The 15,053-nt window shown below is 57.3% G+C and overlaps 1 protein-coding gene across 2 annotated transcripts in view; it reads right to left on the reverse strand.

Annotated features, from left to right (window-relative positions):
• Positions 1-15,053, reverse strand: part of DRC4 (dynein regulatory complex subunit 4) — a 48,870-nt gene that overhangs the window by 7,310 nt on the left and 26,507 nt on the right. For both annotated transcript variants that reach the window (XM_089666026.1, XM_089666025.1), the window contains exons 8-9: positions 4,183-4,269; positions 1,001-1,210 (exon numbers count right to left, since the gene is read on the reverse strand). In XM_089666026.1, the coding sequence (XP_089522152.1) occupies positions 1,001-1,210; positions 4,183-4,269 (297 nt within the window). The remainder of the gene's footprint in view (positions 1-1,000; positions 1,211-4,182; positions 4,270-15,053) is intronic.

The raw sequence follows: 15,053 nt of genomic DNA on the forward strand, positions 1-15,053 counted from the left end.
TACACACCATACACCCCGCACACACCATACACCCCGCACATCCCATACACCCCGCACACCCCATACACTCCATACACTCCACACACCCTGTACACCCCACACACACCCCATGTACACCCCGCACACCCCACACACCCTGCACACCCTGTACACCCCACACACACCTCATGTACACCCCGCACACCCCACACACCATACACCCCGTACAAACCATACACCCCGCACACACCATACACCCCACACACCCTGCACACCCTGTACACCCCATACACCCCACACACACCCCATGTACACCCCGCACACCCCATACACCATACACCCTGCACACACCATACACCCCACACACCCTGCACACCCCATACACCCCACACACATCCCATGTACACCCTGCACACCCCACACACACCATACACCCCACACATCCCACACACCCCACACACCCCACACACCCCACACATCCCATACACCCCACACACCCCACACATCCCACACACACCGTACACCCCACACACCCCGTACACCCCACACACCCCGCACACACACCCCGTAAATTGCTACACCATGTAAACCCCATACTTATCGCACACCCCACACACTCCGTAAACCCCGTACTTCCCGTACATCCTGTAGACCCCATATATCCTGTACATCCCGCACCCCCACCTGCACCCGAACCACCACCTGCACCCAAACCCGTACCCCACCCACACCCCCACCCAAACCCAAACCACCACCTGCACCCAAACCCGTACCCCACCCACACCCCCACATGCACCCGAACCACCACCTGCACCCACACCCAAACCCGCACCCCACCCACACCCGCACCCCCACCCAAACCCGGACCCCACCCGCACCCCCACCCAAACCCGGACCCCACCCACACCCCCACCCAAACCCATACCCCACCCGCACCCCCGTCAACCTGGGAGGGAAGTATTGCTGATGCAAACACCAGCCAGTCCTCCTGGTCCCCCCCAGCCCCAGACAGAACACTCGCCTCCAGTTTGCGGGTGACAACGCTGAGGGCGGAGGGGTCCAGGTTTGACGCTGCGAGGACTTCGTTGAGCTGAGCTTCTTTTTTCTCCAGGGTGTCGCCGAGCGCCTGTAACTTCCTCTCCAGCATCAGATTCTTGAAGCCGCTCTTCTGCTGAACCTCCTGAATGGCGGCGGAGAACTTCCTGTACAATTCATCGCGCTCCACCTGGACCTGTATGGGGGGCACAACCAGCATGTCTGCGATTAAAGGGGCCCTCCGCCTGGAAGGATTGGGCAAATGTCGGGGAGACAATCGCTGCTACAATCTGTGTTAGTATTGTTGGCTCCGCCCATGAGAAGAGGAAAGACTCCCCCCATTGGCTGAGAACAGGAGGAGTGAGACTCCAAGAGCTGGAATCTATGATGTAGAGGCCTCGTCCCCGGAGGTCCTAGGACATGTGAGAGGATTTCCCTTCCCCTCCCCCACACCCCACGTATGAACAGAAACATCACTAACTTATCTAACCACACACACTACAATCTCGGGGCAATCTCGGGGCAATCTCGGGGCAATCTCGGGACAATCTCGGGGCAATCTCGGGACAATCTCGGGGCAATCTCGGGACAATCTCGGGGCAATCTCGGGACAATCTCGGGACAATCTCGGGACAATCTCGGGGCAATCTCGGGGCAATCTCGGAACAATCTCGGGGCAATCTCGGGGCAATCTAGGGGCAATCTCGGGACAATCTCGGTATAATCTCGGGGCAATCTCGGGACAATCTCGGGACAATCTCGGGGCAATCTCGGGGCAATCTCGGGACAATCTCGGGGCAATCTCGGGGCAATCTCGGGACAATCTCGGGACAATCTCGGGGCAATCTCTTCCAAATGTATCATGGAGACCTGCCACAACAAGACATCTCACTGACATCCAATCAGGCAGGCGTAGCATCACATAGTTGTTGTCATGGAGATTGTACGGTCAGATTGTAGCGTGTAGCGTGTAGCGTGTATCCTCAGCTTTCATGAATTCTCTAACTTTGCTATTTATAGATTTTATGTACAAAGGTTGGATCTGCAAACGATGAAATTCACAGATTGTATGATGGCGCCCCCCAGCTGCCAGCGACCAAACTACACTAGCCATAGTGATTGGCTTAGATCAGAGGTCTCCAAACTGCGGCCCTTCGCCTTGCTTTTATCTGGCCCCTTGGGGCACTACTGAGTCCACTGACACCAATGAATACCAAAGATGGGGCACAATTTCCACCACTGACACCAACAATGGTTACAGTTCATCCCAATGACACCAACAATGGGGCCCAATGACACCAACAATGGGGCCCAATGACACCAACAATGGGGCCCAATGACACCAACAATGGGGCCCAATGACACCAACAATGGTTACAGTTCATCCCAATGACACCAACAATGGGGCCCAATGACACCAACAATGGGGCCCAATGACACCAACAATGGGGCCCAATGACACCAACAATGGGGCCCAAGTCATCTCCCTAACAACAGAGGAGGGGCATTGTTTACTCCCACTGATGGGGGGACGTTTTCTGCCCCGGCCCCCCTGCAGTCTGTAGGACAGTAAACTGGCCCTTTGGGGGCCCCTGACACTCACAGCACATCTCTGCAATAAATGTAAATCTCTAAAGATGCTGAGAACCAAAATCCCGGTAATTCTGCCCAAATCCATCCATGTCTGCAGTGAGATGACAACTCTGCTTCCACTGCTGTCAGTCCTGCCCAGATCTCTGGACTACAGAACACCTCCCCCTCCTTCATCTACATTTATAACTGATAGGTTGCTTTCTCTGTGTGATGGATTGTCTGATCACCGAAATGATTCACAAAACGGCTCGCAGTCACCCACAGAAATCATGACTGACACCGACTCCGGATCCTCCGATGCCTGAAGAGCCGCGGGGGCCTCATTTAGTATGGCCTCCTAATGCCTGAACCCCAATACATCATCCTTCACCATGGAGTCACACTTAGTATGGCCTCCTAATGCCTGAACCCCAATACATCATCCTTCACTGCGGAGTCGCACTTAGTATGGCCTCCTAATGCCTGAACCCCAATACATCATCCTTCACCATGGAGTCACACTTAGTATGGCCTCCTAATGCCTGAACCCCAATACATCATCCTTCACTGCAGAGTCACACTTAGTATGGCCTCCTAATGGCTGAACCCCAATACATCATCCTTCACTGCAGAGTCACACTTAGTATGGCCTCCTAATGGCTGAACCCTAATACATCATCCTTCACTGGGGAGTCACACTTAGTATGGCCTCCTAATGGCTGAACCCTAATACATCATCCTTCACTGGGGAGTCACACTTAGTATGGCCTCCAAATGCCTGAACCCTAATACATCATCCTTCACTGGGGAGTCGCACTTAGTATGGCCTCCTAATGCCTGAACCCCAATACATCATCCTTCACTGGGGAGTCGCACTTAGTATGGCCTCCTAATGCCTGAACCCCAATACATCATCCTTCACCATGGAGTCACACTTAGTATGGCCTCCTAATGCCTGAACCCGAATACATCATCCTTCACCATGGAGTCACACTTAGTATGGCCTCCTAATGCCTGAACCCGAATACATCATCCTTCACCATGGAGTCACACTTAGTATGGCCTCCTAATGCCTGAACCCGAATACATCATCCTTCACCATGGAGTCACACTTAGTATGGCCTCCTAATGCCTGAACCCCAATACATCATCCTTCACCATGGAGTCACACTTAGTATGGCCTCCTAATGCCTGAACCCGAATACATCATCCTTCACCATGGAGTCACACTTAGTATGGCCTCCTAATGCCTGAACCCTAATACATCATCCTTCACCATGGAGTCGCACTTAGTATGGCCTCCTAATGCCTGAACCCTAATACATCATCCTTCACCATGGAGTCACACTTAGTATGGCCTCCTAAAGCCTGAACCCTAATACATCATCCTTCACCATGGAGTCACACTTAGTATGGCCTCTTAATGCCTGAACCCTAATACATCATCCTTCACCATGGAGTCACACTTAGTATGGCCTCCTAATGCCTGAACCCTAATACATCATCCTTCACCATGGAGTCACACTTAGTATGGCCTCCTAATGCCTGAACCCTAATACATCATCCTTCGCTGTGACTCTGCACGTCATTCGTCACCTTCTGGAATCTTTGCTCCAACACCTCGTGTTCCCATTTCAGGTCATTCAGCTCCTTCTCTGTGGATTTCAGACGCGCTTTTGTACTCTGCAGAGAAGAAGAATACAATTATTAGAATCATTTGTTTACAAGCCGTTTCCTCCCCGGTGCCGGGCTTTGTGCCGTGAGGTCAGTGACAGGAGTTGGAGGTGTCATGAGAAGTCTCATGGCTGTCAGAGTCACGCGTGTGCGTGTGTCACATCCATAAATCCTGCCATGATACAGAGTCTGGTGTGTGTGATAAATGTGGACTAAAGTCCCGCCATGTAGAAGGTGTCGGGTTCATTCCAGAGTCTGATATCCTTCTCATGTATAAATGTCATGTATGATCCTTGCGTCACGTCTGGGAATCCCTTGATATCCGGAGAGGAAGAAGCGTTGACTCCCGGCTGTCCAATCACATTTGGTGCCCTTAGCGTGTATCACATCATCTGACAATATCTAGAGTTGGATAACAATCACGGAGAACGTTTCTTTTATCGGACACATCGGGATTATTTTACACGTTTAATGGAAATGCCATCATTTTTCTTTGCACTGCGAAAGCCGCGGTCTGGGTTCTGACGCGTATTTCCTGGCAGATGAGGGGGCGGGACTCAGCAGCCGTGTCATTAAAGGGAAAGGTCACCGCAGACGAGGGGCGGGACTCAGCAGCCGTGTCATTAAAGGGAAAGGTCACCGCAGACGAGGGGGCGGGACTCAGTAGCCGTGTCATTAAAGGGAAAGGTCACCGCAGACGAGGGGCGGGACTCAGCAGCCGTGTCATTAAAGGGAAAGGTCACCGCAGACGAGGGGCGGGACTCAGCAGCCGTGTCATTAAAGGGAAAGGTCACCGCAGACGAGGGGCGGGACTCAGCAGCCGTGTCATTAAAGGGAAAGATCACCACAGACGAGGGGCGGGACTCAGCAGCCGTGTCATTAAAGGGAAAGGTCACCGCAGACGAGGGGCGGGACTCAGCAGCCGTGTCATTAAAGGGAAAGGTCACCGCAGATGAGGGGGCGGGACTCAGTAGCCGTGTCATTAAAGGGAAAGATCACCGCAGACGAGGGGCGGGATTCAGCAGCCGTGTCATTAAAGGGAAAGGTTACTGCAGACGAGGGGCGGGACTCAGCAGCCGTGTCATTAAAGGGAAAGGTCACCGCAGACGAGGGGCGGGACTCAGCAGCCGTGTCATTAAAGGGAAAGGTCACCGCAGACGAGGGGCGGGACTCAGCAGCCGTGTCATTAAAGGGAAAGTTCACCGCAGACGAGGGGCGGGACTCAGCAGCCGTGTCATTAAAGGGAAAGGTCACCGCAGACGAGGGGCGGGACTCAGCAGCCGTGTCATTAAAGGGAAAGTTCACCGCAGACGAGGGGCGGGACTCAGCAGCCGTGTCATTAAAGGGAAAGGTCACCGCAGACGAGGGGCGGGACTCAGCAGCCGTGTCATTAAAGGGAAAGTTCACCGCAGACGAGGGGCGGGACTCAGCAGCCGTGTCATTAAAGGGAAAGGTCACCGCAGACGAGGGGTGGGACTCAGCAGCTGTGTCATTAAAGGGAAAGTTCACCTTTTGACAAAAAATAATAAATGAACATTTTATTTTTTTTTGCAAGTAAATAAAATGTGCATTTATTATTCTTGGTTGCAGAAGCCAGTAAAGCATTGCCCCAGCGATCAGCAGATTGGACATTGGCTGCAACTCTGGGAGTGTGACACATGTGCCATCATAAAAACGGGAGGAACATGTAACATGTAACATGGCAAGAAACTGGTCCTTGGCATTGGAAGCAGAAGGAAGCCTTGATGAGCTGAAAGGGGGTGTATAGCGGTTGTATATACAGATATATATATAGGTTTTATTTATTTCATTTGAAATGTTGAATAGGAATTTGATGTAATTTAAAATCCAGCCATTAGGTGGTGCTCTTGACTCATTTTCGCATGATTTTAGGTTCATGCTGTTGTGTTGAACAAATCTGTTTATAGAGTTCAGTTATTATTATTATTATTATTATTATTATTATACAGTATTTATAAAGCCCCCATAGTTCGCTCAGCGCTGTACATTACAGAGGGGGACAGAACATGTGACAGAACAATACCAATACAATGTGATACATGAGGGGATCGAGGGCCCTGATCCTTGGAGCTTACAATCTAGGAGGGAGGGGATGGTGGTACAGGAGGAGATAGCTGTGGGGGATGGAGTGGTAGGAGGAGTGGAGGAGATCGACAATTAGCAGGGGGTGGGGTAGGCTTCCCTGAAGAGGTGGGTTTTCAGGGTGCGCCTAAAGGAGAGGAGAGTAGGTGATAGTCTGATGGGTTGGGGTAGTGAGTTCCAGAGGATGAGGGAAGCCCTGGAGAAGTCCTGGAGACGAGACGGGATTGGCAGAGAGGGGTGGAGGACACTGAGTGGAGACCAGTGGAGGGATTGGCAGAGGGGGGTGGAGGACACTGAGTGGAGGGATTGGCAGAGAGGGGTGGAGGACACTGAGTGGAGGGATTGGCAGAGAGGGGTGGAGGACACTGAGTGGAGACCAGTGGAGGGATTGGCAGAGGGGGGTGGAGGACACTGAGTGGAGACCAGTGGAGGGATTGGCAGAGGGGGGTGGAGGACACTGAGTGGAGTGATTGGCAGAGGGGGGTGGAGGACACTGAGTGGAGACCAGTGGAGGGATTGGCAGAGGGGGGTGGAGGACACTGAGTGGAGGGATTGGCAGAGAGGGGTGGAGGACACTGAGTGGAGGGATTGGCAGAGAGGGGTGGAGGACACTGAGTGGAGGGATTGGCAGAGGGGGGTGGAGGACACTGAATGGAGGCCAGTGGAGGGATTGGCAGAGGGGGGTGGCGGAGATGGAGCGGTTGGAAAGGTGAATGAGTCTGGCTGCCGTATTCAGGATGGACTGAAGCGGGGATAGCCAGCGGTGAGGCAGGCCAGTGAGGAGGGAGTTGCAGTAGTCGAGTCGTGATATGATGAGGGAGTGGGTGAGCTGTTTAGTGGTTTCTGGGGTTAGGAACAGACGGAGTTGCTAAAATGAAGATATATATACAAGTAAATGGGTCAGAGCACTCGAGTCACTCTCTCCTGCATCTGAAGTCTTGTCTTCCACATTTTTTTTTTTCCAGCAGGCAGATGGTTAAAGTGAATGCGGGGTCCGGGGAGAGGGGATACAGTGAATGCGGGGTCCGGGGAGAGCGGATATAGTGAATGCGGGGTCCGGGGAGAGCGGATACAGTGAATGCGGGGTCCGGGGAGAGCGGATATAGTGAATGCGGGGTCCGGGGAGAGGGGATACAATGAATGCGGGGTCCGGGGAGAGCGGATATAGTGAATGCGGGGTCCGGGGAGAGCGGATATAGTGAATGCGGGGTCCGGGGAGAGCGGATATAGTGAATGCGGGGTCCGGGGAGAGCGGATACAGTGAATGCGGGGTCCGGGGAGAGCGGATATAGTGAATGCGGGGTCCGGGGAGAGGGGATATAGTGAATGCGGGGTCCGGGGAGAGCGGATATAGGGAATGCGGGGTCCGGGGAGAGCAGATATAGTGAATGCGGGGTCCGGGGAGAGCGGATATAGTGAATGCGGGGTCCGGGGAGAGGGGATACAGTGAATGCGGGGTCCGGGGAGAGGGGATACAGTGAATGCGGGGTCCGGGGAGAGGGGATACAGTGAATGCGGGGTCCGGGGAGAGCGGATACAGTGAATGCGGGGTCCGGGGAGAGCGGATACAGTGAGTGCGGGGTCCGGGGAGAGAGGATATAGTGAATGCGGGGTCCGGGGAGAGCGGATATAGTGAATGCGGGGTCCGGGGAGAGCAGATACAGTGAATGCCGGGTCCGGGGAGAGCGGATACAGTGAATGCGGGGTCCGGGGAGAGAGGATATAGGGAATGCGGGGTCCGGGGACAGCGGTTACAGGGAATGCGGGGTCCGGGGAGAGCGGATATAGTGAATGCGGGGTCCGGGGAGAGAGGATATAGTGAATGCGGGGTCCGGGGAGAGCGGATATAGTGAATGCGGGGTCCGGGGAGAGCGGATACAGTGAATGCGGGGTCCGGGGAGAGCGGATACAGTGACTGCGGGGTCCGGGGAGAGCGGTTACAGGGAATGCGGGGTCCGGGGAGAGCGGATATAGTGAATGCGGGGTCCGGGGAGAGGGGATATAGTGAATGCGGGGTCCGGGGAGAGCGGATACAGTGAATGCGGGGTCCGGGGAGAGCGGATACAGTGACTGCGGGGTCCGGGGAGAGCGGATATAGCGAATGCGGGGTCCGGGGAGAGCGGATATAGTGAATGCGGGGTCCGGGGAGAGCGGATATAGGGAATGAGAGGTCCGGGGAGAGCGGATACAGTGAATGCGGGGTCCGGGGAGAGCGGATATAGTGAATGAGGGGTCCGGGGAGAGAGGATATAGTGAATGAGGGGTCCGGGGAGAGAGGATATAGTGAATGAGGGGTCCGGGGAGAGCGGATACAGTGAATGCGGGGTCCGGGGAGAGCGGATATAGTGAATGCGGGGTCCGGGGAGAGCGGATATAGTGAATGCGGGGTCCGGGGAGAGCGGATACAGTGAATGCGGGGTCCGGGGAGAGGGGATACAGTGAATGCGGGGTCCGGGGAGAGGGGATACAGTGAATGCGGGGTCCGGGGAGAGCGGATACAGTGAATGCGGGGTCCGGGGAGAGCGGATACAGTGAGTGCGGGGTCCGGGGAGAGGGGATACAGTGAATGCGGGGTCCGGGGAGAGGGGATACAGTGAATGCGGGGTCCGGGGAGAGCGGATACAGTGAATGCGGGGTCTGGGGAGAGCGGATATTGTGAATGCGGGGTCCGGGGAGAGAGGATATAGTGAATGCGGGGTCCGGGGAGAGCAGATATAGTGAATGCGGGGTCCGGGGAGAGCGGATACAGTGAATGCGGGGTCCGGGGAGAGCGGATACAGTGAATGCGGGGTCCGGGGAGAGAGGATATAGTGAATGCGGGGTCCGGGGAGAGAGGATATAGGGAATGCGGGGTCCGGGGACAGCGGTTACAGGGAATGCGGGGTCCGGGGAGAGCGGATATAGTGAATGCGGGGTCCGGGGAGAGAGGATATAGTGAATGCGGGGTCCGGGGAGAGAGGATATAGTGAATGCGGGGTCCGGGGAGAGCGGATACAGTGAATGCGGGGTCCGGGGAGAGCGGGTATAGTGAATGTGGGGTCCGGGGAGAGCGGGTATAGTGAATGCGGGGTCCGGGGAGAGCGGGTATAGTGAATGCGGGGTCCGGGGAGAGCGAATATAGTGAATGCGGGGTCCGGGGAGAGCGGATATAGTGAATGCGGGGTCCGGGGAGAGGGGATATAGTGAATGCGGGGTCCGGGGAGAGCGGATACAGTGAATGCGGGGTCCGGGGAGAGCGGATACAGTGAGTGCGGGGTCCGGGGAGAGCGGATACAGTGAGTGCGGGGTCCGGGGAGAGCGGATACAGTGAATGCGGGGTCCGGGGAGAGCGGATATAGTGAATGCGGGGTCCGGGGAGAGAGGATATAGGGAATGCGGGGTCCGGGGACAGCGGTTACAGGGAATGCGGGGTCCGGGGAGAGCGGATATAGTGAATGCGGGGTCCGGGGAGAGAGGATATAGTGAATGCGGGGTCCGGGGACAGCGGTTACAGGGAATGCGGGGTCCGGGGAGAGCGGATATAGAGAATGCGGGGTCCGGGGAGAGCGGATACAGTGAATGAGGGGTCCGGGGAGAGCGGATACAGTGAATGCGGGGTCCGGGGAGAGCGGATATAGTGAATGAGGGGTCCGGGGAGAGCGGATATAGTGAATGAGGGGTCCGGGGAGAGCGGATACAGTGAATGCGGGGTCCGGGGAGAGCGGATATAGTGAATGAGGGGTCCGGGGAGAGCGGATATAGTGAATGAGGGGTCCGGGGAGAGCGGATATAGTGAATGCGGGGTCCGGGGAGAGGGGATATAGTGAATGCGGGGTCCGGGGAGAGCGGTTACAGGGAATGCGGGGTCCGGGGAGAGCGGATACAGTGAATGCGGGGTCCGGGGAGAGCGGATATAGTGAATGCGGGTTCCGGGAAGAGCGGATATAGTGAATGCGGGGTCCGGGGAGAGCGGATATAGTGAATGCGGGGTCCGGGGAGAGCGGATATAGTGAATGTGGGGTCCGGGGAGAGGGGATATAGTGAATGCGGGGTCCGGGGAGAGCGGATACAGTGAATGCGGGGTCCGGGGAGAGCGGATATAGTGAATCCCGGGTCCGGGGAGAGCGGATACAGTGAATGCGGGGTCCGGGGAGAGCGGATACAGTGAATGCGGGGTCCGGAGAGAGCGGATACAGTGAATGCGGGGTCCGGGGAGAGCGGATACAGTGAATGCGGGGTCCGGGGAGAGCGGATATAGTGAATGCGGGGTCTGGGGAGAGCGGATATAGGGAATGCGGGGTCCGGGGAGAGCGGATATAGTGAATGCGGGGTCCGGGGAGACCGGATATAGTGAATGCGGGGTCCGGGGAGAGCGGATATAGTGAATGCGGGGTCCGGGGAGAGCGGATATAGTGAATGCGGGGTCCGGGGAGAGCGGATATAGTGAATGCGGGGTCCGGGGAGACCGGATATAGTGAATGCGGGGTCCGGGGAGAGCGGATATAGTGAATGCGGGGTCCGGGGAGACCGGATATAGTGAATGCGGGGTCCGGGGAGAGCGGATATAGTGAATGCGGGGTCCGGGGAGAGCGGATATAGTGAATGCGGGGTCCGGGGAGAGCGGATATAGTGAATGCGGGGTCCGGGGAGAGCGGATATAGTGAATGCGGGGTCCGGGGAGAGCGGATATAGTGAATGCGGGGTCCGGGGAGAGCGGATATAGGGAATGCGGGGTCCGGGGAGAGCGGATATAGTGAATGCGGGGTCCGGGGAGAGCGGATATAGTGAATGCGGGGTCCGGGGAGAGAGGATACAGTGAATGCGGGGTCCGGGGAGAGCGGATATAGTGAATGCGGGGTCCGGGGAGAGCGGATATAGTGAATGCGGGGTCCGGGGAGAGCGGATACAGTGAATGCGGGGTCCGGGGAGAGCGGATATAGTGAATGCGGGGTCCGGGGAGAGCGGATATAGTGAATGCGGGGTCCGGGGAGAGCGGATATAGTGAATGTGGGGTCCGGGGAGAGCGGATATAGTGAATGCGGGGTCCAGGGAGAGGGGATGTAGTGAATGCGGGGTCCAGGGAGAGGGGATGTAGTGAATGCGGGGTCCGGGGAGAGGGGATATAGTGAATGCGGGGTCCGGGGAGAGCGGATATAGGGAATGCGGGGTCCGGGGAGAGCGGATATAGGGAATGCGGGGTCCGGGGAGAGCGGATATAGGGAATGCGGGGTCCGGGGAGAGCGGATATAGTGAATGCGGGGTCCGGGGAGAGCGGATATAGCGAATGCGGGGTCCGGGGAGAGCGGATATAGGGAATGCGGGGTCCGGGGAGAGGGGATACAGTGAATGCGGGGTCCGGGGAGAGCGGATATACTGAATGCGGGGTCTGGGGAGAGCGGATATACTGAATGCGGGGTCTGGGGAGAGCGGATATACTGAATGCGGGGTCTGGGGAGAGCGGATATACTGAATGCGGGGTCCGGGGAGAGCGGATATAGTGAATGCGGGGTCCGGGGAGAGCGGATATAGCGAATGCGGGGTCCGGGGAGAGCGGATATAGGGAATGCGGGGTCCGGGGAGAGCGGATATAGGGAATGCGGGGTCCGGGGAGAGCGGATATAGTGAATGCGGGGTCCGGGGAGAGCGGATATAGTGAATGCGGGGTCCGGGGAGAGCGGATATAGTGAATGCGGGGTCCGGGGAGAGCGGATATAGTGAATGCGGGGTCCGGGGAGAGCGGATATAGTGAATGCGGGGTCCGGGGAGAGCGGATATAGTGAATGCGGGGTCCGGGGAGAGCGGATATAGGGAATGCGGGGTCCGGGGAGAGCGGATATAGTGAATGCGGGGTCCGGGGAGAGCGGATATAGTGAATGCGGGGTCCGGGGAGAGAGGATACAGTGAATGCGGGGTCCGGGGAGAGCGGATATAGTGAATGCGGGGTCCGGGGAGAGCGGATATAGTGAATGCGGGGTCCGGGGAGAGCGGATACAGTGAATGCGGGGTCCGGGGAGAGCGGATATAGTGAATGCGGGGTCCGGGGAGAGCGGATATAGTGAATGCGGGGTCCGGGGAGAGCGGATATAGTGAATGTGGGGTCCGGGGAGAGCGGATATAGTGAATGCGGGGTCCGGGGAGAGAGGATACAGTGAATGCGGGGTCCAGGGAGAGGGGATGTAGTGAATGCGGGGTCCAGGGAGAGGGGATGTAGTGAATGCGGGGTCTGGGGAGAGGGGATATAGTGAATGCGGGGTCCGGGGAGAGCGGATATAGGGAATGCGGGGTCCGGGGAGAGCGGATATAGGGAATGCGGGGTCCGGGGAGAGCGGATATAGGGAATGCGGGGTCCGGGGAGAGCGGATATAGTGAATGCGGGGTCCGGGGAGAGCGGATATAGCGAATGCGGGGTCCGGGGAGAGCGGATATAGGGAATGCGGGGTCCGGGGAGAGGGGATACAGTGAATGCGGGGTCCGGGGAGAGCGGATATACTGAATGCGGGGTCTGGGGAGAGCGGATATACTGAATGCGGGGTCTGGGGAGAGCGGATATAGTGAATGCGGGGTCTGGGGAGAGCGGATATACTGAATGCGGGGTCCGGGGAGAGCGGATATAGTGAATGCGGGGTCCGGGGAGAGCGGATATAGCGAATGCGGGGTCCGGGGAGAGCGGATATAGGGAATGCGGGGTCCGGGGAGAGCGGATATAGGGAATGCGGGGTCCGGGGAGAGGGGATACAGTGAATGCGGGGTCCGGGGAGAGCGGATATACTGAATGCGGGGTCTGGGGAGAGCGGATATACTGAATGCGGGGTCTGGGGAGAGCGGATATAGTGAATGCGGGGTCTGGGGAGAGCGGATATACTGAATGCGGGGTCCGGGGAGAGCGGATATAGTGAATGCGGGGTCCGGGGAGAGCGGATATAGCGAATGCGGGGTCCGGGGAGAGCGGATATAGGGAATGCGGGGTCCGGGGAGAGCGGATATAGGGAATGCGGGGTCCGGGGAGAGCGGATATAGTGAATGCGGGGTCCGGGGAGAGCGGATATAGTGAATGCGGGGTCCGGGGAGAGCGGATATAGTGAATGCGGGGTCCGGGGAGAGCGGATATAGTGAATGCGGGGTCCGGGGAGAGCGGATATAGTGAATGCGGGGTCCGGGGAGAGCGGATATAGTGAATGCGGGGTCCGGGGAGAGCGGATATAGGGAATGCGGGGTCCGGGGAGAGCGGATATAGTGAATGCGGGGTCCGGGGAGAGCGGATATAGTGAATGCGGGGTCCGGGGAGAGAGGATACAGTGAATGCGGGGTCCGGGGAGAGCGGATATAGTGAATGCGGGGTCCGGGGAGAGCGGATATAGTGAATGCGGGGTCCGGGGAGAGCGGATACAGTGAATGCGGGGTCCGGGGAGAGCGGATATAGTGAATGCGGGGTCCGGGGAGAGCGGATATAGTGAATGCGGGGTCCGGGGAGAGCGGATATAGTGAATGTGGGGTCCGGGGAGAGCGGATATAGTGAATGCGGGGTCCGGGGAGAGAGGATACAGTGAATGCGGGGTCCAGGGAGAGGGGATGTAGTGAATGCGGGGTCCAGGGAGAGGGGATGTAGTGAATGCGGGGTCTGGGGAGAGGGGATATAGTGAATGCGGGGTCCGGGGAGAGCGGATATAGGGAATGCGGGGTCCGGGGAGAGCGGATATAGGGAATGCGGGGTCCGGGGAGAGCGGATATAGGGAATGCGGGGTCCGGGGAGAGCGGATATAGTGAATGCGGGGTCCGGGGAGAGCGGATATAGCGAATGCGGGGTCCGGGGAGAGCGGATATAGGGAATGCGGGGTCCGGGGAGAGGGGATACAGTGAATGCGGGGTCCGGGGAGAGCGGATATACTGAATGCGGGGTCTGGGGAGAGCGGATATACTGAATGCGGGGTCTGGGGAGAGCGGATATAGTGAATGCGGGGTCTGGGGAGAGCGGATATACTGAATGCGGGGTCCGGGGAGAGCGGATATAGTGAATGCGGGGTCCGGGGAGAGCGGATATAGCGAATGCGGGGTCCGGGGAGAGCGGATATAGGGAATGCGGGGTCCGGGGAGAGCGGATATAGGGAATGCGGGGTCCGGGGAGAGGGGATACAGTGAATGCGGGGTCCTTGAGGTTCCTGTACTGAGATGCAGCATCTTTCCATCCCCTCACTCTGCCCAGTTGCCTGGCCTGACACTACTTGGTACGGATGAATGTTGCCCACCCTGTCCTCTGCCTTCCTACCAGCCCACCATTATGACCGTTTGCCTCATTGGCCATCAGGAATGTTAGGGAGGAGGAGGTGGAGGAGGTGGAGGTGGAGGAGGTGGAGGTGGAGGAGGAGGAGGGGGAGGAGGGGGAGGAGGTGGAGGTGGAGGAGGGGGAGGGGGAGGAGGTGGAGGAGGAGGTGGAGGAGGAGGAGGGGGAGGAGGGGGAGGAGGAGGAGGGGGAGGAGGAGGAGGGGGAGGGGGAGGAGGAGGTGGAGGAGGAGGAGGAGACTGACAGCTGCTGCGTGACAGTTCAGTGTCCCCTGGTGTACGCTCTCCATACCTGGCACAATCTGGTGTTTGGTTGGTAGGCACACAATTACTTCAACTCCAAGTGTTAGGATTACTGGTAGGGTGAAGAACAGAGCAGTGTAAATCTCAGGACAGGATGGTGAGAAGTACAAATCCTTTCATACACTGTATGT

Source organism: Staurois parvus, unplaced genomic scaffold, assembly GCF_062004578.1.
Source record: "Staurois parvus isolate SC_StPar_1 unplaced genomic scaffold, SC_StPar_1.0 ptg002475l, whole genome shotgun sequence".
Classification (NCBI taxonomy): Eukaryota; Metazoa; Chordata; class Amphibia; order Anura; family Ranidae; genus Staurois; species Staurois parvus.